This window comes from Aquila chrysaetos, chromosome 2 (assembly GCF_900496995.4).
Source record: "Aquila chrysaetos chrysaetos chromosome 2, bAquChr1.4, whole genome shotgun sequence".
NCBI lineage: Eukaryota > Metazoa > Chordata > Aves > Accipitriformes > Accipitridae > Aquila > Aquila chrysaetos.
In genome coordinates, this window is record NC_044005.1 from 38,283,993 (window position 1) to 38,306,181 (window position 22,189).

General features: G+C 43.8%; 1 protein-coding gene across 3 annotated transcripts in view; it reads right to left on the reverse strand.

Annotated features, from left to right (window-relative positions):
• The window catches only part of PLEKHH1 (pleckstrin homology, MyTH4 and FERM domain containing H1), a 53,722-nt gene extending 36,087 nt beyond the window's left edge, over window positions 1-17,635 (reverse strand). For 2 of the 3 annotated variants that reach the window (XM_029996558.2, XM_029996577.1), the window contains exons 1-5: window positions 17,287-17,635; window positions 12,543-12,718; window positions 6,725-6,787; window positions 3,482-3,631; window positions 230-313 (exon numbers count right to left, since the gene is read on the reverse strand). In XM_029996558.2, the coding sequence (XP_029852418.1) occupies window positions 230-313; window positions 3,482-3,631; window positions 6,725-6,787; window positions 12,543-12,683 (438 nt within the window). In that variant the 5' untranslated portion in view covers window positions 12,684-12,718; window positions 17,287-17,635. Of the gene's footprint in view, window positions 1-229; window positions 314-3,481; window positions 3,632-6,724; window positions 6,788-12,542; window positions 12,719-15,947; window positions 16,119-17,286 lie in introns of all 3 variants that reach the window. The other variant, XM_029996566.2, reaches the window with a different exon arrangement.
• Between the last annotated feature and the right edge of the window lie 4,554 nt (window positions 17,636-22,189).

Sequence of the window (22,189 nt, forward strand, 5' to 3'; positions counted from 1 at the left end):
GCATTAGTTACTTCGCAGTCATTTATAGTTTGCCCAAAGCAGTAAACAGCCCTCGATAAGAGGGACGACCCTAGCTCTGCAACTGCACATGTGTAGGGCCAAAAAAGCAGAAAACCTCTGTGGCAGACTGACTGTCCTCAGACTATTGGCCTACATAGGAGCCCACTGGCAGTGCAGCCACTGTACCTACCCATAGGCCTTGAAACCTGGCAGCAAGCAAAAGACTCACCTCTCTTAGCTTAAGTGTTACCCACTCTTTGATCTTGGCAGCTTTCTCTTGAACAATTTTGGCTTCCTCCGTCCTCAACTGTTTCTGTGCCAAAAAAAGATTAGATGCATTAGGAGAGTACAACTAACTGTTCTCAGTAAGTTACTGCATCACGAGTGACTTAAACATTGAAGCTCCCATTCCAGAGGTAAGATTTAAGACTGCTATTTGGATATTATTATTTAGCTGGCCTCTGAAAAATCAAGCTTTAAATTGTCTTACATGGTCCCTGGAGTCAAACTCAGAGGGATGTTTCAAGAGTTTGTTGTGGAATAGCAAAATCTAGCTCAGGTAATGATTGCCCACCTACCACAGTTTCTTTTGAGTACAGTCTGCAACTTTTCCTGTTTTAGATGGTTTTGCAATGTTGCTGTTTGCTGTTAAGCATCTGTAGTGTTCGCCCAGCCTACACACACACATATTGTTGGCTGAAGTTAATAAGAATTAAGCAGTGCCTGTAAGTGATTTACAAAACATTGTAATAACTCCAAGCAAAAGGGATTCAATTGCTGCAAGCACAGGTGTAGAGTATAGACTTTAAAGGTGCATGAGATGGAAACTAATAACAACATATTTAACACACAATATTCTCATTGAGAAAGTAAATTAAAGAAAGGGGGAGAAAAAAAAAAAAAGACAGCAGACTCAGGATAAAAAAAGCTCCAGAACTTGACCTTGAAACACTAAGACTTGCTAGGAGGTTTTGAGATGGTCTAAGTGGTTGTATGTTTACATATCCATTAAAACAGGGTCTAGTCCACACGAAGGTGTTATGGGAATATTGTTGATTTGTACAATGAACATTTTTCCCCAAGTATCTGCTTGGGTAATATTGCTACATCATCATTTTTGCAGCTGTGTTTTCTCAGCTGCTTTTTTTGACTTTTCTGGGAATTTCCTTTGAAAGATGCTGGATTGATACTACAATCACCTGAAGCCTTCTGTTCATCTCCTGTGTGGCTTCATGAGAAGCAATGTCACTGAAAGGTCTCCTATGTACATAAAGATTTAAACAATTACAAGGAGAAATCAGTTCCAGGAGGGAGGGAGGGGGAAATATACTCTATATAGCACATTCAGCCCTGGTTTCTCTAATTAAATGGACAAAGGTAATACCTTCTGGTAGCAGTTGGTGGTTTCCCTGCTAAATTTTTTTTTTCCCAGATGTGAACAAATACCAGTAATTATGATAATAAAAGTGTCAGTACTTACTCCCCTCCCCCACCAGTTTTTCACACTGAAAAGTGTAAGTTCACTTAATGAATACCATATAAATACATAGTAGACTGTAGGAAATTCCCCACATCTTCACATTGCTTTTAATCACCATGTGCTATTCATCACCACAACTGCATATTTACAAGCTCTTATTCAAATAAGTTTGCCGACTTTAAAATAGACCTTGGCAACATTATGGGTAGCAGTAACATTCGTAGTTGAGCATAATGAAATAAAAGTAAACAAATCTGATGCTTCAAGAGGAATATTTATTTAGTTTTTCTCCTTGAATATGGCTGTGTGTGTTCCTAATCATCAGGTACCAGCCTTTGCTGGGGTTAGAATATTAGATGTGCCTACTGGTCTAAAATGATCTGGCGCATATAGTGGATCAACCATAGTCCTCTGAATATCCATCACATGGGTAATGCCTTTGAATGCCTAATGATCTGGACTTGTCTCAGATCAGGGACCAAGAGGTAAAAGATTCAGAATATTGCTATGTTACACAGTGAAGTGCAATGCCAAGATTTTATTTAGGGTCCTAAAGTAGAATAGTGACATGACGTCAGCATTGTCACAGAGCTTAGTAAGCCCTGCCTCTAAGCAGAACCAATTCACTCAAAGCACAATAACTGCATCTATGGGTGCTGTGCCTAAGATACAGAAGCAGTTAGAGATTCTTTGTGTCCCATGCTATTGTGTGGTCCAGACATGATCTCAGTGTTCTCTTATTAACACTCTGAACTCCACAGCTCTCCCCATCCCAGTGAAAAAAATTAGGATGCCTTACAGGGACCCTTAGGGACCTTCCAGCACTGCCACCATCCCATCCCATTCTGAAACTAAACTGGTGACTCTAATAAAGAGTGTTTCCTGTCTGAAATTGTCAAGCTTCAGCTTTCATTTCTAGAATCTCACTTTGCCTCTTGTTGCTAGAATAAAAAGATTTCTACTAATAGAACATTTTTCCCACTTGTGTTTGTTGACTTTAATCAAATCACACCGCACTTTTTTGGGTAAACCAGAATTTCTTCCATCTTTGATTGCAAGAGGGCCTTCCAGACCTTGATCACTATTGTAGCTCCTTCCGAACACCTTCTTTCTCCTCCAAAATGCAGAAGATTCATCTACATTCTGCCTGAGCAAGCTGGCCTGGGAAAGTGACCTGAAACCCAGAATACTACAAAAGACCTGATGCCTGATGTCCACACTACACATGGTCTGAATAAGTTCAGACAGCTTACCAATCTATTTTGCCCTTGAAATATGTGACAGTTAGATGTAAAATGTAACTCAAATGGGAAAGTATTTTTTGTGTAAAATTCTAGGGATTGACTTCCATTTAAAAGTAATTTACTTAGCAACATAGAAGAATACCTCATTACTCACGTTATAAAGACCACAGGGCAAGGCCTTTACTAGAGCCGAAATACAAGCCCCGCTATAGATTTATCTCCTTCCTTCTACCAACTGAGAATGGAAGAGACTAAGAACTATCCATACTGGGAGACAGCTGATCTTTTATAATGAGGACATCTGACAAGAGATGAGCTATGCTAAAGGATTGCTGAAGGCTGGGATAAGTCCCTTCCCAAGAAGCAGCGTATGCAGAATCAGAGATGGGCTACATAATGATTTTGCAGAGCAATCTATATGCTAGGAAGCCAGAAAAATACTGTGACCAGACTCTAGCATTACAACTTAGGGTCTCAACACTGACTCAACACTAACATAGGGAAGTCCTTTAAGGACATTGACCAATCTCCTATAATGAAGAGGCAAGGGCTACTGAGGCTGAATGGATGTTTTTGCCTGTAAAGAAAAAAGGAAGGAGAGGATCTTGCACTGAACAGGGCATCATTTTACAGCTGATCTGAAAGCAACTGAGAGGCTAATATGTAATGGAGACATAATCTGTACCTTTGAAACATACATTACAGAGTCCCTCCAACTCAAGAAAGCTACAGGTCTCCCTGTAGAAAATATTTGTACCTGTTTTGCTAGCTGTGTCTCCAATCTGTTGATCAGAGCTTCCTTCCCTTGCACTGTGCCCATCAGCTCCTGGTATTTCCTGTGCAGAGTGCTGTCTGATTCACTGGTCTTCACGTTGGCTAGTTTTATCTTCTCTTCCATAACTCTGACCTATAATGACAATCAGAGGGGGATGAAAAAAGCCAAAACAATGCAAATGAAGGAGCTGCTTGTTTAGTGGTCAGACCCTAACTGAGAGTATTTGCAGGTTTCATATTTTTGAAGTTGGGAAAGGAAGAAAAAACCCCAAACCCTTCAGGTCACAGTTTATATACACATTTGTGGAAAGAACATTGTCCATTCATTTGTAATGCTGAAGCAGTAACAGATGCAAACTGAACCATGAACAGATAAACACACTGTGGATTGCGAAATATTTGCACACTATTAGTCAAAGAGACCATACAGGCACCATAGTCTACATAGACATATCGGCAAGGTACACCACATTTTCCTCCCTTGCAATACTGTGGCCAGCTTTTTACCTCATTCACTACCAAGGTATACACCGCAAAACCCTGGCCATATGCTTCAGATCAAGATTTCTATAGGGAAATGTACTATGGAGTTTCTTCCTCCTCCTATCCCCAGCTTAGACAATGTTTGGCAACTTCTGGCTTTCAGACAAGTGTGTTTTCACACAGACCTGCTAAGCAGTTACTGTGTTAGATATTTCAGAAGCTTTGCCTATCTTTGAGCTCCTGCCAGTGCCAACACTTGTTCATCTCAGCAGGAGAAGCACCAGTGTAACGCTCCTTCGCTACAGACAAAGTTTCAATGCACGAAAATCTAGCTGCTGCTGAAACCTTTCAGGTTTTTAGCAAATTTTGAAAACCTCTTTGCTTTCTTCAAAACCTATGTCTCTCAATATGCCAGTCTGTTTTATCATTATCTCATCCTATTGCAATGGATTATAAGACTTCATTTCTAAAGGTAAATAGAATTCTGTCAACTTAACTCAAACCTGCTAATTGCAACATTCAATGATGGGAAAATATCTGGTTCCAACACAACCCAGAGAGACTAAATCTGCAAAGAAACCAACTCCAGATACCATTAATTTGGCATGAGTTTGGAACCAGGAAGGCAGAATGCAGGCAATGATCTGAGCACTTCACAGAGTCTGTGCAAGAGAGTTACTCACGCTCTGTCAAGCAGCCTACACTTCATACTTGCAGAAGCTGTGTTTTGTCCTCCTGTCTGCCTGCATTAGGCAGAGAAGCAAACTGCCTCTTCCTCATACTGAATCAGAAAGGTAGGCGCCCAACATCCGAGCCAGAAAACTAAGCCTGCTGAGTCGGATGTGTTTTCATTAGAGTTTAGGGTGATTATAGTAAAAAGAAATGGCCCCTCCTTTCTGTCTGATGCCCAAATGCTGACTCTGTACTAGAGGCTCAGAGAGGGGACCGCAAACATGTGATTTCCTTAATTGAGGTTGGCAGCTACAGGGAGCCCATTGAATTAACAAATCCAACCCCCCAGACTCCTGGAGAGAAAGATAACAAGGGATTTTGTACTTGATGTGGAGCCCTCTCATTTGTCAGCTGCTTCTCATTCATGGTGAATATACTTGCTAGTGGAAGGGAATGGCCCTACTCCTATGCTGTCACTTCTTCAGGCTGTCAGGTAGCAATGAAGTATTTCTCTAGGAGCACTTATCTCTGGATGTGGATAAGGCTGCTGGAAAGGCAAACTTTGAGGGTTGCTAGTCTTTAGGACCTGCCAACACATGGCTGCAGAAGTGGTGGTGGCAGGTGAATGAAGGCAACCATCATTTCTGCTGGTGGCAAGTGAGGGAAGGCAACCCTCATTTCTTCTACACCTTCTCAGCCAAGTTCTCCCTTTCTTGCCCATTCTCTGACCTGGATTTGACTTGCTCTCTGTCTGCTCCCTTGGTGTCATTGCACCTTACCATATCATGGATACTCTACTCCTGCCGTTGAGGTGTCTGCTAGTATGAAACCCCCTTCGCTGGCCTGTGGCAATAACTCTATTTCCTGCTGGTGCTGTCACAGTGACAATGCTACCTTTGCCGGTCTTGGTCAGGTGTGGACTCACTGATATCACTCTCAAGAACAACTCTTGTTCTTGGCTGGCAGCTGCTGATCTAGCACAGAGGCCAACAGCATGGTGACTAGACATAGCATCTTTCCTATATTTAAGCTGGTCAGAAAAAAATCTTGATGTCAATATCAAACTGACGTGGAATAGTACATTCTGCAGACAGAATACCTTACCAGGTACTTCAAGTTCTTGACTCCTAGGCAGTATGTTTCCCAGTGCTTATAACACTGCCTATTCAGTCCTTCACTACTGAATCTTTGACAGCTATTCTTGGCCATCTTGCACAGCTTTTAGTTCTGTACTTTAATCTCTGACTCTATGCTACATCCTGCAGCTCTTTCTTGTCCAGCTAGAGCGAGTTGGTTCACTTCAAACTTTCCCTTCAGCAGTGGTCTGCAGTGATGCAGGAGCTCAGACCATCTGGCCCTTCCTGGCTCTTTTGTTTTTATAATACTCCTTACAGCACAGACTGTACAACAGTCTGCTTCCTAAAGGTCCATTATTCTTCATAGCCTGTTCAGAAGCTGAAGTCTCTCTCTCCCCTTCTCCATTATTCAAGAAGCATAGAAGGACTAGCTTAGACAATATGCCTAATTTTTAGATGGTTACAGTAATCTGCAATGAATCTAGCTCTTACTGTTTTTCTCCATGGGCTCCCGAGCCAGGCAGTAATTATTAAAAAGAAAGTCCAAAACAACTGATAGGTTTTGCAGACACACCCTTACTTCTTTCGCAGAACCTCCTCTACTTGTAGACAAGTCCTTACCAGTACTCTTTAAGTATTTGTTTTCTGAGGATCTGCCAGGCAGTTCTATCTCTGCACTTTAATCCTGAGGTACAACATCCCCTTCCTTTTCCATAACCAAGCATGCCTATCATGGATGAGGGGGTAAACACTGTGAAGCTGAGAGGCAGATATAAGGTGCTGGTTTTCACTTAGGGTTGAAGCTAATTAGGTGCCTGTTCACAGCTCAGGCTCAAAGACTGAGAAGTAGACCAGAAAATCCTTCACCACTGTAAACCAATGTTTCCCTAGCAGAGAACAGCACTGCAGAGTGCTGTCTGTATGCTAGACTGGAGGGAATTTAGAGTAAGTTACTGCTGGGCTTGTACCAGAGCAACCATAAGAGAATCTCTTACCTGCTTCTCTGCATCCTCAGCTCTTTGCTCTGCTTCTATCACTCTCTGTTCCAATTCCTGCATCTTCAGAGCCAGAAGAGAAGGAGGGGAGAGGGGGAAAGAAAGAAAAGAAATTAACATCACCTGGAAATTCACCTGTTTTACTCAGGAATCTTCCATTTCTTGTGCAGGTCTACAGATCTTTGGCATCTTTTGGGTTAACTGGACAGCTTTGACCAGGAAAAAAAAGCCTTTGACCTTTTCCAGTCTTCTGCCCTACTTTGAATTTACTAGAACTGTTTTCTCATTAGTGAGCTTCATCATTCATTACACGGGTCAAGGGAATAGTCCCAAAGTCTTGACCCCGTCTCTACAATTTACACACCATGGGCTGTCCCTGCAAGAAGCCTGTCTACAGTGTGCCATTCTTTCCTGGTTTTATTTCAGCTAGGATTCATTCACAATGGGAAATAAAAATGAATACGTCTTGTAAATCTCACAGCAGGTTCTCTATGATGCCACATTACAACCAATGAATGCTTTGCTTTGACTTCAAAAGCATCACAGGCTCATAACTGACAAGATTAACAATGATCTTAATTTTCCTATGCTTCTTTTCTTTTTAAAGAGCTTTGCAAACAGACAGTTCTGTGATTCTTTATCTGAGCATTGCTGCTACTGAAGTAAAGGGCACTGAATAGAATTTTATTCTAAATGTATATAGATCACTTCATTCTCAGTGAAATGCAGATGTACCTGGGGTTCCTCTAACAGCTTACCACTAGAGCCCAGTCTTTTTTTTTTTTTTTTTCCTCAAATAGCAACTAAGGATCTCATTCAGTGCTTGCAAGGTCATCTTCCTCCACCTGCCCTGCTTCGATGGGTCTCAGATTTAAGCCCAGTAATATGAAGTCAGTGACACTAAGTTTCATCCACTAAACTGCAAAATTTGAGGAATGCTTCACAGAGTTTCCAGTATTTACTTGTGTTTGACTAATGAAGGAATGACATACAAGCAGCTTCAGAAGATTGAAAGAATCATGCTTCAAGCAGAAAACAAACTATAAGGGGAACTGGGCTCCTTTTCTCTCCAATGCATTTTATGATTCTTGATAAAGCACTGGAGCCAAGTATTCAGGTTGGTCACTATGAGGACCAAACTAATACTTCTGCAAATGAGACTTATTCCTCTTGGGTTGATCACCCAGAATGGAGACGACAGCATTCCTGTGTTTCCATTTCCCTTCCTTCAGATGGCAACAAGACAACTCTCCTTTTCATACACACACATTGATCATAAGAGCAGGCTGACACCTATTGACAAACATATCAGAAAGGTATGTATACATAGACACCTCAATGGTCATATAACTAAAAAAGCCATGCCGTAACAAATTCAGACCATGAAGATCAGAAAGTGCCGCATTTAGTATGATACCTCTCAAGTTTGCTTTTTCAGTGGAGCAATCAAAGACATCACAATCTATGGAGCTTAATATCCAAATCAAGGACACTTCTTTGGCAGAGGAACAGAGACATGCCACAGAAGATTGCACAGACAGCCGAAGCTGCTCTGATCGAAGACCCAGTCTCTGAGAGTCTTGGTAGAGGCTGAGCTCAAGGCAATCTAACACCAACAGCAGTGGTCTGGGTTACGACATGGGTCTGTGTCCATCAGGAACGGTGATCTACCCATGCATTTGTCTATTAGTCTCTGGATAGTCATCACAGTAGCAGCAAAATATATTGGGGAAAGAGAGATGCTAACCAGACATAATACACCTTGTGAAACAAAGACTGTTTATGACAGTAGCTTCAGAGTCAATGGCCTCTGCTAGTTTTCTGATGAATTGACAGGGTCTACATTCACAGCACAGATGTTAGATGAATCTCTGGGCCTTTTCCCAAAGGCTATCCTCTTACACTAATAATTCAATCCTCCACAAGGTGGGTGATCTCCATGAAAGACTCGGGTTATTTTAAGAGGACAGCACTGTTCTGACTGAAAAACTCCTTGTTATTCCAGCCTCATGACAGTTTGACTTTGCATTGCTAGCAGTCCTGGATCCTGATCACGACAGAGAATGTATGTTGGGACCACTCCCGATCAGTAAGGAGTTATGAAACTTCTTGTGCAAGCAGGGTGACCTGGCTAAGTTCCAGTCAAATCAATTACTTTTGTCACCATAATTCCCTCCGTAGCCTTAAATGAACTTGTACTTTTCTTAACTTCCTGTACTACATTGTTGGGTTGTCCTACTATGAACTGTTAAATAACTGCCGTGTTTCTCATGTACACAAAATGATTACTCCACCCACCCCCAGTGTCAGCTGTCTCACTGGAGCACATTCAGATTTAATACATCCATGCTTGTAAGGCTCCTTCAAATCCCTCAATGAAATAATAATAATGCTTGGTATTTACATGGGTCCTTTCATTCAAAATGCTTTATAATTTGACAAATGCTACTAAGCAACTTGACCCAGATCACATAAAAAACCTTAGTGACCACGCCAAATTCAAGTAACTCTTCTCCCAAACATTAGCACAGACAACTTGTATGGAGAGAAGCAGGCCCAGCTGTAGAGCCATGCCTGCATGAGACAAAAGAGGCTTTTTCCAAGTGTTCATTGTTTATTAAAGTAAGACAGAAGCAGGTTAAAAGGAACCCAGATGGCCCTTCTAAAAGCTGCCAAAGATCTTCCTATCAACCATTCACACAGGCTTTCCCTCTCCTGATGGCTCAGAACATGCTAAACAAAATTGAGTGAAAAAAGTTCCTGGACGTCTCAGCCTCATTTTCCTACTGCTGTTCTCTTCCAGAGCTCACTCCTAACCAGGTCATCTTGCTGCCAAGGCAACAGCCTGTTATGTCGCTCACCACCAGAGGAGTATTCCTTTCTTTGTGTGCGTACAAGAAAGTCAGAGAGGAAAAGTGCCTGTTTCCAAAGAGACCAGATCCCTGCTGACATCCACAACAAGGCAGGACCCAGGGGTCCAGTGCCCTGCGGGGGTCCAGCAGGATGGCAGAGCTTTTTCTTGGAGGCCAAGGGCTGGGGTCCCTCTGCCACACCAACCCGCAGCCAGGCTCTGTGCAGCTTGGGCGGCACTGCTTGATAGCTGAGACCAGGCTACCAATGTGGAAGTTCATACCATGTGAACTAGGGCACTGGCAGTTAAACCATTGAGTTTTAAATTCCTCATGTTCTGAACAGCGATCTAGATCATTCAATCTAAGCGGATTTTAAAAATCTAAAGTATTTAAACTGTTAGCGCACACTGTGCTACCAATGCCAGGCATGAGTGGTTGGGGTATTTTTGTGAGTTAAAACAGTAGAGCCTGCTTTAAAATCATAAAATTGGTTATAAAGACTAATTTTAAACTTGGGGGGAATTAGGCTTCCAAGCCTTTCAATCAGTAGCTTCCAGACCCCTGAGACAACCTAGCTGGTGAGCAAGTATCACACCGCTGTTAACATTGTTCTTCATTTTCACTGGCAAAACCATTTTATTTTTTTTAGATTTTCCTGTTGCTGCAAACCATATCAGAGGATGTCAGGGGCAATGCTCACCACATGTTGGCAACATAGCTTCAAACTGTGCCCACTTCACATTTTTCAAGATCTCCCCCACTCCTCCAAAAAACACTTTTGAAAATGCAGTACTCTTTCAAGTAAGTCTGAATCTCTTAATTCTCACAGATAGAACTGTAAGGAAAAACAAATTTGAAAATCACAGTTGCAATAAAATCTATGATAAAAATCCCTGGAGCTGGCATCAATATGCATAAAGCAGGTGCCTCCTTTGGTTCTGCATCACTGCCCATCTGAGGGGGAGAAGGATGCAGTGTGGACAGGAGCCCCAGTTGCTGTGACTGCTGGGGAGCCCTGTGGTGACTGAGAAGAGGGAAGGAGGGTCTCTGAGCAAGTCATTGCAGTGCTGTCAGGAACCTGAGGCACGGGACACTTCGCAATAGCAGTGTTCAGCATGAGTATTGTGCGCTGAGCACCAGCTCTGGTGACTCCAGTCCAGCTGCGTCAGGAGAGCCTGCTGGAGCTGCCCCACGGTCCCCGAGGCTCTCCCCTTCCCACATGACATTCAGAGTAGGGAACTGCAAATCTGCTAGCTCTTTGACCCTTCAAGTAAGCCTAGGACTGCACTGTATGAGTAGTTACAGAGTAACCTGATCACTGAACCAAGCTGCTCCTTAATCTTAACAAAGGGAACATCGCTTTGACTGAAAGGCTGGATTAATGGCAGTGAGGCCCCTTCCTTGAGGAGCCCCCTGAAGCAGATGAAAATTTCATTCTCTGCCATGGCCCACAAACCTCCCTGAAGAGATAGTCAAAAGATCTCTGGCAAGTGTGTTCTCCAAAAAGAAAGTTTGATAGGTGGGTTTCTTTGTTTTGCATGGGCGTAGCCAGGAAGTTTCTCAAAGCAGAAATTAATAAAACATGAGGCCACAGATTCCATAATGCAGCAAACAGAGTACTGCACGAGTACTGTCTTTACCAGACCTGTGCCACATCTATACATGATATTTTTAATGCGCCTTTATCTAAATGGACTTTACAACCACTTCCAGTGTTTTCCAAGGTAAATAATCACTAAGGTCCATCTCAGAAGCTAGTTTGAAAAGATGAAGAGGATGCTTAGAATTGCATAATTTCTTAAAATATGAAGGGTGGAATCAATCTCTCATGCAGTATACAGCATTAGTGGAAACACAAGTACAGCGAAAGCAAGGATGAAAATTGCTCCACTCTGAAGTGGATGTCATTTGGATGTTTTTTACATCCAAAATCAACAAAAAAAGAACATGCACATAAAAGTTACATAAAACAAAATGGCGCAAAAGTGAGTTTAGAACATATCTGTCATCGGGTACAGCTTAAAAGCATTTGGAGTAAACTGCAGTCAGCTGTAAAGATTTCAACTTCATTAGCAAACTGTGACTGAAAGAAACTGTTCTCACTTTCCAATGGTAACTGAATATCTGAGCAACCTTGGACTGGACTGTGATAATGTAAGCCACATTTTGCAACAAAGAAGGAACCCCACAGCAACCTACAAAGTTGGATTTTATGTAAATTAGAGGTTAGTGAAAAAGCTTTAATTAAAATTGAAAAATAAGTCAAATTAAGGTAAAGAAAAAACACTAAAAATCCACACCATGATGGAAACAAACAAACAAAAAACCCACAACAAAACCCTCAAATCTTTGCCAGTCCTCTCCCTTAGGATTGCAAATGAGTTTACTTAGGGGACTTGAAAGAGCTTAGTAGGAGATGTCTCTAAAACCACAGACGCCATGCAAGTTTCTAACATCCAGATCTCAAAGTATCTTAGTCCTGCTCTTCAGTATCCCCAGAATGTTTTGACTGGACATGCAATGTTATTCTAACACTATGGCAGTACATGTACCCCTGTCCAGTCTCTTAACAGTACAGCATAATTTGCACTCCTGTAAGCTTTTCTATTGCCAGCAAGTCCTGATCCTGCTGTTCTTATCCAAAATATCCATCTTTGCTCTGCAGCTGCCTCAGTCGCTTTAGATATCCAAAATCTTGCTGGTACAGTGTTTTCCAGTAAAGTCGAATATCTGGTGATTTTCCAGTAAACAAGGCCAAATTCTTATTTTCACTAATGACACTTTACACCACTCTGACAGGCACATCTCTGTATCTCAAGTGATAAGAAGCGTGCAATGACAGACTGTAATCAAGGAAGGAATCCTCACTGCAAGTAACAGCTTTATTGGATAGCTCAACATTTAGGGATTTTTTTGCTTTCATGCCATAACTCAGTGCAAAGTGGAAGAAGCCACCACTGCCTCACCTTTTCAGCTAACAGCTCTCGGATCTTGCTTGCCTGCAAGCGGAATTTGAAGAGCTGGGACTCCAACACAAGGCATCGCTTTTGCCAGTCCATACAGCTGCCATTCTCCACTGTGAGTTCTGCCATTTTGAAGTTAATCATCCATTTGGGATGTCGTCTGAGGTGCTCTAGAAATCCTGTGGAAAAGAAGGTGGTGGGAAGGGAAGTATTTGAGGCAAACTTCTCACCCCTTGTGCCTAGTCTTCCTTGGTCCACCTTACAGGACTGGTAACAGAGGCCATTTCTTCTGCAAGCAGAAGATGAAATGGTACTATCCCAAGATATTGATATTGCCCCCTGCCAGAGGTCACTCTTTTAATGGATAACAGATAAATATTCAAATAAACTTTTACCTTTAGAGTGAGTAAATAATTTACTAATGCATCATACTGTATATTCCACAAACAGCCTTACTGCCATCCTCACAGCCTTGCTCAGCATGTTATAGACTAGGAGTATTTTTACTTCTGCCTCCTTTACCAGTATGGCTGTAAACTTTCAAGTCACTAAAACCTCTTAAACATAACTCAGGTCACACACCCATTATTAACTTCAGGCACCAGTGCCTTATCTCATACAGACTGTGTTAAGATGCTGCGATGTATGAAGCAACACAATTCCCAATCCCTAACTAGATACAGTCAGTCCATAATAAGAGTGGAAGAGTAGCTGTACCACAGTATCTAAACAATCGCACTGTTAAAGCATAAAGGGATCTCAGGCAGGAATAAGCTAGGGCTAAAGACAAAACATGTAGGTCTACTGAAGTCCTTGTAGACATCAAGAGATATACACAACTCCACAAAGTTGAAAAAGGTGTGATTTTTAAAGTTGTCTAAACAGTTACTGAGTAAGAAAATAAAACACTTCAGATACTTTGTGCTCATGTAAAAGGTATGTAAAATGTAGGTAATAGGTGTCCTTAATCAAATTCAGGCGTTTGTGAACGCTCACAAAAAGGTTTATAATATCAACTCCGTGTGTGCAGTCCAGCAGCCAGCTGTATTACCCTACAATAACAAATGTTTACGAAGCCAGAACAGTTATTAGTTCATCAGCTTCATCAAAACACTGAAATCCATACTTATTAAAGGAACTGCTCACCTGCTCACAGGCAAACTCGGTGCTTTCCTGAACTGGGACCAAAGCAACAGATGAAGACTTGGGAGAGAGCAATAAAGTCACTCAGCCTCATTGCCTTTTCATCTGCCTTTGCAGAATGGGAAAGCTTAGGATGTCCCTCTAGTTGTACCCACTTGCCAGGACACCTGGCTCATATTTTGCACATAAAATTCAAGTTACCCTAAGTATACATAATAGCGTAAGTATACATAACACAGCAAGCCACTCTATCCAGCTATATATCTGCTGTTCTGAGTTAAGACAGACACATTTTATACCCTTTAGCTACAAACATTACCTGTGAGCTATTTTAGGAAGTCTGAGACTGGGATAGATGTCCTGAATCATTAAGTCTTGTTCCTTCTCACTGTAGACAACCACATCATATAATCCCTCTCATAAATGAACACAGCCCTTCCCTAGAACCATGCAGGCAGTTTTGCTCCCACTATTCCTGTTGTTCTAGAACCTCACCCCTCTAATGAGCTGCCTTCTAATTATCAGCATAAATATAATCATAACTAGCTTGTATCTGTTCATTCTTGTAGATTATTGCCCTTCAATTTAGCTAGGTTTTTCCCTCCGTCATATTTACCCCTTGGTATATTTATAAATATCAAAAGCTGCTCCTTAAAGACCTCACTTTGCAAGACTAGAGATAAGGGGCTCTTTTAGTCTCAAAAGAAAAGCTCACCACTCTCCCTCTGCACCTGTTCCAGCTTCAGTGCACATCATATAAAAGAGTTGGGTTTTATCTTTCTCACTCCCCTTCACAGACATGGGTGACCACAACTGCATCTGAAAGGCAGCATGCAGCCTCACCAAAGCCTTGTGTAAAGGCATTTAGTACTTCCCAGTCTCCTAGGGGGTACCTCACCTGATTGCATTTGTCTTTTTTACAACCACATTACACTGGTGGTCAACAGTCACAGACAAGCCAACACAACCGGGACAGAGGAATCTCAGCTGGCTTTGCCTTTGCAAATGCCAGACATGGGAGTGCAGGGGGCCTATTACAATGATACTGGAACAGATTAATAAAGCACAGGTCTGTGCCAAATCTCCACATATCAAGAAACTCTGTACTACAGGTCATTGCAAAATTTAACAGGCCCATGGTTACCCTGTGGTTGATTAGTATATCCAGATCTTTTCTTCCTCTGCCATTTCTAAAAAGTGCTCTCCCAGGTTTTGTGCCCACTTTATTACTACTTCTAATATCTGATTTTACTTTGTGTCATTAGAGTTTATCCCATCCTTACTAATCCCCTGGGTCAGTCAACTCTTCCTGTAAAATACCCATCTTCTAACAGCCCCCCCTTCAGCACAGTGTTGTCACATTCTCTTTTGTCATTTCTTTGTCTAGCTTATAATTCTTCTATTACTCCTCATCTCCTCCACTTAAGCTAATAACTTCCCCATGTGTCATCATATCGAATGATTTCTGAATGCCAGAGATTAGAATTACCATTTTTCCTCTCTCTAGCAAAAACATTACCCTTTTTCAGAGAAAGATATTGTATTACAATGTCTCATATTTACCTCTAAATTACAACTTTATTTACAACTTCAAATTTATTCTGAATTCTCATTTACTGTTAAATGCATCGTTCATTTTCCCGCATTCTCCTACACATAAGCAGTTCATCTGTACTTTATGAATTACAACATAAACTTTGGCACACTGACTTTAAATCCTTGCTACGGGACCTCCCATTTCACATGCCATTTTTTCTAATTCTTAACCATCTTAATCCACTAAATTCTTTTATTCCCCTCCTGCCCTCCGCTAGCTACTGGTCCTTTTCATATCAGATAAAGAATTTATATGGCTATATGAACCATATTTATATGGTTATATAAAACTGGTTCTTTTTTCCCTTTGCATATGAAGAAGTTAGGAATCAGATACTTTCAGGTGCAGTAATCTTACTTTAGGAACTTGGAAAATAGGAGGCAGTCACTTTGTTCAAACAAGCTGAGATTTTCAAAACTTCATTTTTAAATGCATACAGACACTTCTTAAAGAGCAGCTTGATTTTCAGTGTTAAGTATCAAACAACTTCCAGTGAAGATAACAGGAACTACAAAGTCCTTAGAATTTACTGGGGGGAAAATGACCAAACCAACTGCTAAATGCAAACATGAGACTTCTAGTTTTGAATGTATCTGTAAGTTTCGATCAACATCAGTGACAGTTCTGACACTAAGTGCTATATGCAAAATAAATATGAATATATTTACTTGGAGTACCCACATCCAGTTGTAACTCTGATGAAGCTAAAATTTAATACCAGAAAGTCATGGAGTTGTTTCTGGTTTTCAGACCAGAATCAGCTGATGTCCCAGATGTTGGTGGATCCAGACGAGAATTCAAAACACTTCAGAGACTTTGTACATTTCCACCTGAAAAGCCTTCTGAGAATAAAAAGCAATTAATCAACATGTGGACTTTCAGGTGCAGATATAAATGCAAGTAAAGCATTTGCAGCTTTGTTCTTTCAGTGCAAACAATGCAGAAAAGTGAAACAGTATTTCCGTATTTCAAATGTGAGTGTCTCCTCAGCTCAGGAATCATTTTACCCCGACTGTTATAGGGGATTCAGTCAGCCCAGGAATGCAGTTCTTAGCACCTGCCAGTAAAATGCACCAGACCCTGCCTGAACACTGGAGCTGAATACTGTTCTAACTTTCAGCTACCATCTTACTACAAAAGGAATCAGTAGAAATGTGGTAAGTGTAACACATGAAGGGAGAGAGATTTCCTCCCATCCCACTGCATCAACACCAAGAGGGCCAGCAGTATGGGTGATGGTCAAAACTCAGTGCAGAAACCCCGTACTATTAATCAACTCCCTGCCCCCAGTCACCTCATCTTCCACTTCATAACCAGTTTCACCCCCAGGCTTTTTAACCCTGAGGCCATTGGAATTGTTCAGCCACACAGTCATTTCCCGTTCACGAGTGCAGCCTGGGATGTGCAGAGCGTGGGGAAAAAAAATAACATGACAAGCCATGGGAAGGGCAAGGCTTGGCGAGAGCTGGCGGGGGGGGAATATTTTTTTTTTTCCATCTACATCAGTGCAGGTGGCTTGGCTGGTAAAAGTGCCAGAAGGGAGGAAGAGGGCTCCCGGTTGTGCCATTCTGCCTCCGGAGGTCTTGCCCCGCACACCTAGGCTTACCAGGAAGACAGAAGAGACCGCAGGACTTACACATATTTACTCTTGGACTGCATTTTTCCCCTCGTTTGGCCGTTTCTCCCCCCCCCCCCCCCCCGCAGCTTCGGGACCAAAGTCCCAGACCCGAAGGCAAACCTATTTATTTTAAGCGGCAAACCTCAATTAACAGAGATGACACAACATCACCCCCAGAACGGTCCCGCCAGTCCCCTTACCGTCACCTTGAGGAACGAAAAGAGGGGGGAGAAAGGCTGCGACAGTCAGCCCCGCGCAGACCAGCCCCCCGAAGCCCCCGACCGCCCTCTCCCCGCCGAAGCCCCGAGGGCTCCGCGGCCGGCAGACGCCTCCCCCGGCAGCGAGGAGGGGGCGCGGGCCGCCGGAGCGCCTTCCCCGCCCGCGCTCACCTTGGCCGGCGCGGGGGTCTCTCCCCGGCGGAGCAGGGCGGTGACAGGCGCAGCCGGCGTCGCCCGGCGGCTCCGAGCCGAGCGCGGCGGTGCCAGCCCTCGCCGCGGGCGGCTGCGCGGCGCCGGGTGGCAGGCAGGTGCCCGGCACGGCTTCTGTCCCATTCAGCACTTTCCCATTCTCTCTCCCTTTTCCTCCGAGCGGGAGAGCCCGGCTCAAATATCAGAGCCGCCCCCCCCCCCGCCCCGAGGAGCGCAGGAACTGACATCACCCGCCCCGGGCGTTTAACCCCTTCTCGGGCTCGGCGGCCAGGCAGGTGGGGCGGGCAGCGCCCTGCCCCGGGTGCCGGGGCGGCCCGGGAGGAGAGGAGTGTCCCGGAGACATCCCCCTCCCCGCCCACCCTGCGCCCTCAGGGGCTTCCGCTGAGGCCGGGGGTGCGGAGAACGGGGCGGTGCTGACGGGGCATCCCGGGCCGGGCTGCCCGCGGCCGCCCGGAGCGCCTGCCCGCAGCCCCCTCGAGGGGGAGCGCTCCTGCTCCCCCCTGCGCCGGGCAGCCATCTTGTTCTGCCAAGCGCCTTTGGGCAAAAGCCGAGCGGCGCGGGAGGACCCCCTGGGCAAAGGCGCTGGCGGCCGCAGGCTTCGTCCTCGGGCCTGCCAAACGGGGGAAGCGTTGGTGTCGGGCCCTCGTCTCCCGAGATCCCCCTTGCAGTCATGTCCCAGCCTTCAGAGCTGACGTCCCCAAGCCGCCCCCTGCCCTGAGGCGCAGCCGTGTTTTCTGTGGAGCAGCCAGGCGGGGAGCCGGCATCCACAGCGCCCTGCTGCCCTCACCTCCCACCGCAACCCTGAGGGGCCGGTGGAGCGTCTAGGCTCCAGCTGGAGCACCCTTCACTGGTTGTAGGCGGCCCCAGGGCATGGGGTTGGTGCCGGGATAGAGATGAAAACCTAGTTAGTGTAATGATGGCTCTCCTGACCAGAGAACACCATCCTGCCCTGTGTACTTGGGCCATCTCTCACACAAAATGGCCCAGACAAACAGACCTGCGGCTTCAAGCATTTCTAATGATAGCTGCCAGCACACAAAATATTTTGTTCAGTGATAGGTCCACCACTTACTGAGCTACTTTACATACAGCAATCCCTTATATGAATATATATTGACTTATATGAATATAGATTACCTGTGTTACTCAAACAGAGCTGGTAATCCCGCTGCCAAGGAAGGCTGGCCGCAGCGAGCGAGTGTGCGCACGCAGCCTTGTGCTGCCTGCTGCTGCGGGCCAGCCACCGCCACCCCCGGGCTGGCTGAGCCCTCCCTGTACCTTTTAGTATTGAGCAGACCAGCACGGGCACGTGGAAGCGAAAGGGACTGGAGACAGACGAGGGCTGCAGGACCAAACGCCACCAGGGCTTTGGGCCTTAGACCAGTGTGTTTCAAAGCAAAAAGTCATTCATTCTGGTTCAGGTTTAGCAACTACTTGTTACTTACTCCATCATCAGGCACATTACTTCTGTCAGAGATACTTTAAAAATTTCCTTATGAGGCTCTCCTCAGTGGGGATAACAACAGTCATGCCGATATGTGTCTCTCTGGCCAATTTGCATGTGCTTTTCACATGGCCTGCTTTGCCGCCATGAAAGGTGGTCTCATCTCGAGAATGTGAGTGTGGCTTGTTGAGGAAGGGCTGCATCAAAAAGGTGATGTCTTGAGTGATTACGAGAGATCCATGAATGCTCTGAAACACTGCTTTGGCTCTTTTTGAGACTACCCACGCAAAACAGGGCAGTCTGAAACAGGCTTGCAACAATCTATGGAGGAAGCAGGCAGGAGAACTGAACAAAATTATCTCCTAGTACAGTAGCAACACTATTCACTAGGCATGGTTAAACAAGACCTCAAGTACAGTTACCTGGCTCACAGATATTGCCTGGTCTGAGATCTGTTGTTTGTTAAACTTTTGTTGTAAACTCTTTCCTCACATTGATAGTATGGTTTCACTGGTGCCTCGGCAGAGAAACAATGGGTAGCAAATCACTTACTATGCACAAATAAAAAGACTGATGTGACTAAGTGGTTAAAATATAGAAATATAACTAAAACATAAGGTCAAGATTTGGACACTGGAGTGACTAAAGGCAGACTCTGAAATCTATAACTCATTATCCAAATAAGTAGTCAGATTTCCAAAGACTCTGTGGACATTGCAGTTCCCTACAGATTGTTTCGCTTTAGATTTCTCATCCGTTTCCAGTTTCATGGGAATTTGGCTGAATGAAGCTGCCTGTTCCTTTCTATCTAAAAGACAAAGCATGCATTACGGAGCTGGTTCAGGCAGAGAGCAGGATAGCACTACGCAGAGATGGCCAGAAAGCCAAGTGGAGAATGGCAAGGAACTGAAAAGAAACAGACATCTAGCAGGGAGCTCTCCCATTTGGCCAGCAGAGTAAGGCCAGGCAGGAATACAGGCAGAGATGGAGCTGGCTGTTGGGACAGTGTCACCCAAAGAGATTTCTCCAGCAATTCCTAGTGGCAGGGACTCCAGTTGCCTACAGCCTGTATGTTGTGTGTGAGCCTGTATTAATCATTACTCCCAATGATCCAGGAATAGTAATAAATAACCAGAACCAACACAATTTGTGGCTCCCTGTATGTATTTCAGAGGGCAAAAGGTAGCTTCATGCTTTAGAGAGTCCCCTCCTGAACTGAGGCTGGCCAAAGACAAAATGGGAAAAGGAGCTATTCCCTTCATGTTCCCCATCCTACTCCCGACTCCTTTCAGCCACAGCGTGCAACAACAATATTTCTTAATCTGAATTTTATGAGGTATTTTTATTCTTCTTTAAAGGCACTGGTCAAGTTCTCTCATTTGCACCAGCAAAGCCAACAGGATTGTATCACTAACTGAAATGTCAATCTGGCCTTGTGTTTTTCCCAGGCAATGAAGCTTGACTGCCAGGACATTCCTCAGCCACTGAACTTTATACAAAGTACCTCCCCAAGAATTGCCTGCACACACCTTGCTTTAACCCCTGGAGGCCCAGAACCACATCAGCACTCATACAACTATCTGCTGCCATTTCTTTAATGCAATTATTCTACAAAGCTGTGCCTCCTCATGCCTTCTGTCACTTCTGTTAAATTATTTAACAAAATTATTATTTAAAATTTTTTAATTAAAAATGTGGCTTCCATTAAATAATGCAAATAGAGAAATAGTTTTGACTTCAGAGGGAGAAGGTTGTAAGAACAGCCAGTAGTATCTCATGGTTCCCAAGTGATTTCCCTTGGCAGTTATCTTTAATATGTCTGCTCAAGCACTCTATGTCAGGTCTTTACAATTTGCAGACAAATCACTCAGCATTTACTACAAGCAGCAAATATCTTATTGACAAAACAAACTCTCTGGCAGATCCAAGAGAACTAGCTTGGCACTGTTAGACTATTGTTATCACAACACAAGCACAGGCTGCTTTGTTAAGAGCACCATATCCAAGATACCTAAATAGAAGGACAAAAAGATAAATGAGAACAAGGTGTCAGAAGATGAGAGCAGAAGAAACTCTCTCTCTAGTAAGCAAATTTGTCATAGTACTTACTGCAGGTGGGAGAGAGCATTACGTTCCAGACACACTGCTGCTGAAAACTTACCAAAGGGGCAAGGACACCAGCCAGACCAAGTCCATATGTCAGAGGCCCACTGAAGGCTCAATCCTATGTGGGAAAAAGGTTGCACAAAAACAAGACAGTACCTTGAAACACCTGTTTGAGGTACTTGTCTATCTCCACAGGGAACTTAGGCTTCATACTGTAGTTCTCTAAATTCCACCTATGTTAGAGGCTTAAAGATGTTGAAAATGGCCTTTGTGCCTAGTTCCCTTACTCTATTTCTCCTGGGCTTGAAGTGTGCCGACAGACACAACACAGATCTGCAAACCACTGCCTTGCTTCTCTTCTAATCAGCAATGACAAGTTCATGGAGCAGAAAATAAGAGACTGGCAGCTGTGGATCACCTCGCTGCATAAACCAGTTGCTTGTGGGAGGACCCAGTGGGAGGGCCAAGAAACCATTGCCCTCCGGTACTTTGTCAGCTGGTTTTGATCATGTTATGGTCATCTCGTCACACGTCACACACAGGACATAAAGACACTCATGTGTACTATTCAAACCAGAACCTGAGCGAGAGCATATGTTTTATATATACAGTCTTGACTGGCAGAGAGCAAAACAATGGAGAATTCACATTTTCCTTAGGGAGTTATCCCAGGGGTAACTCCAGTGTTATTCTCAGTATTAATAGCTCATGCCTTGTTTCATCTCTGGATTTCTCCAATTTCAGCCTCCAAGTACCAGATTATATGAAGTCTTTTTCTGCTACATTAAGAAGCCATGAACTATCATCAAAGTAGTCTGTGACAAAAACCCTTAACTTTCTCTTCTATAAAACACACAGATTTAACATCTCTCACAATAATTAAGGTATTCTAGTGCTTGTGTTCTCATAGGTTTATCTACATCATAGATTAGACAACTGGAGCTTAAAAAGTAAATTTGGGGCTGTTATCAGCATGCTTGTGTGTGTCTGTCAAACCCTGGTTCCAGAGGGGAGAAGAAAGGAGGACAGCATGTGGGAGTCTTCAGGCTGAGGAGAAGGAAAACAGTCCTTGCAAGTGTGTTTGTTTTGTGTGGTCTTTCTGTGTCTGGCATTGGCTGGTATGCAGCTCATAAGGTTCCCACATACCACAGCACAATTTGAATCTTTTTCTGAGTCCACAGGCTACAGCAGTTACCTGCTGTGCAAGTGATGCCGTACATGATGTATCTCACAGGTAAACTGTATCAAGCCCAGATGCTGTAACTATGCAGACAGAGCTGGCTCAACAGCACTTGCAAAACTGAATGTTGCTGC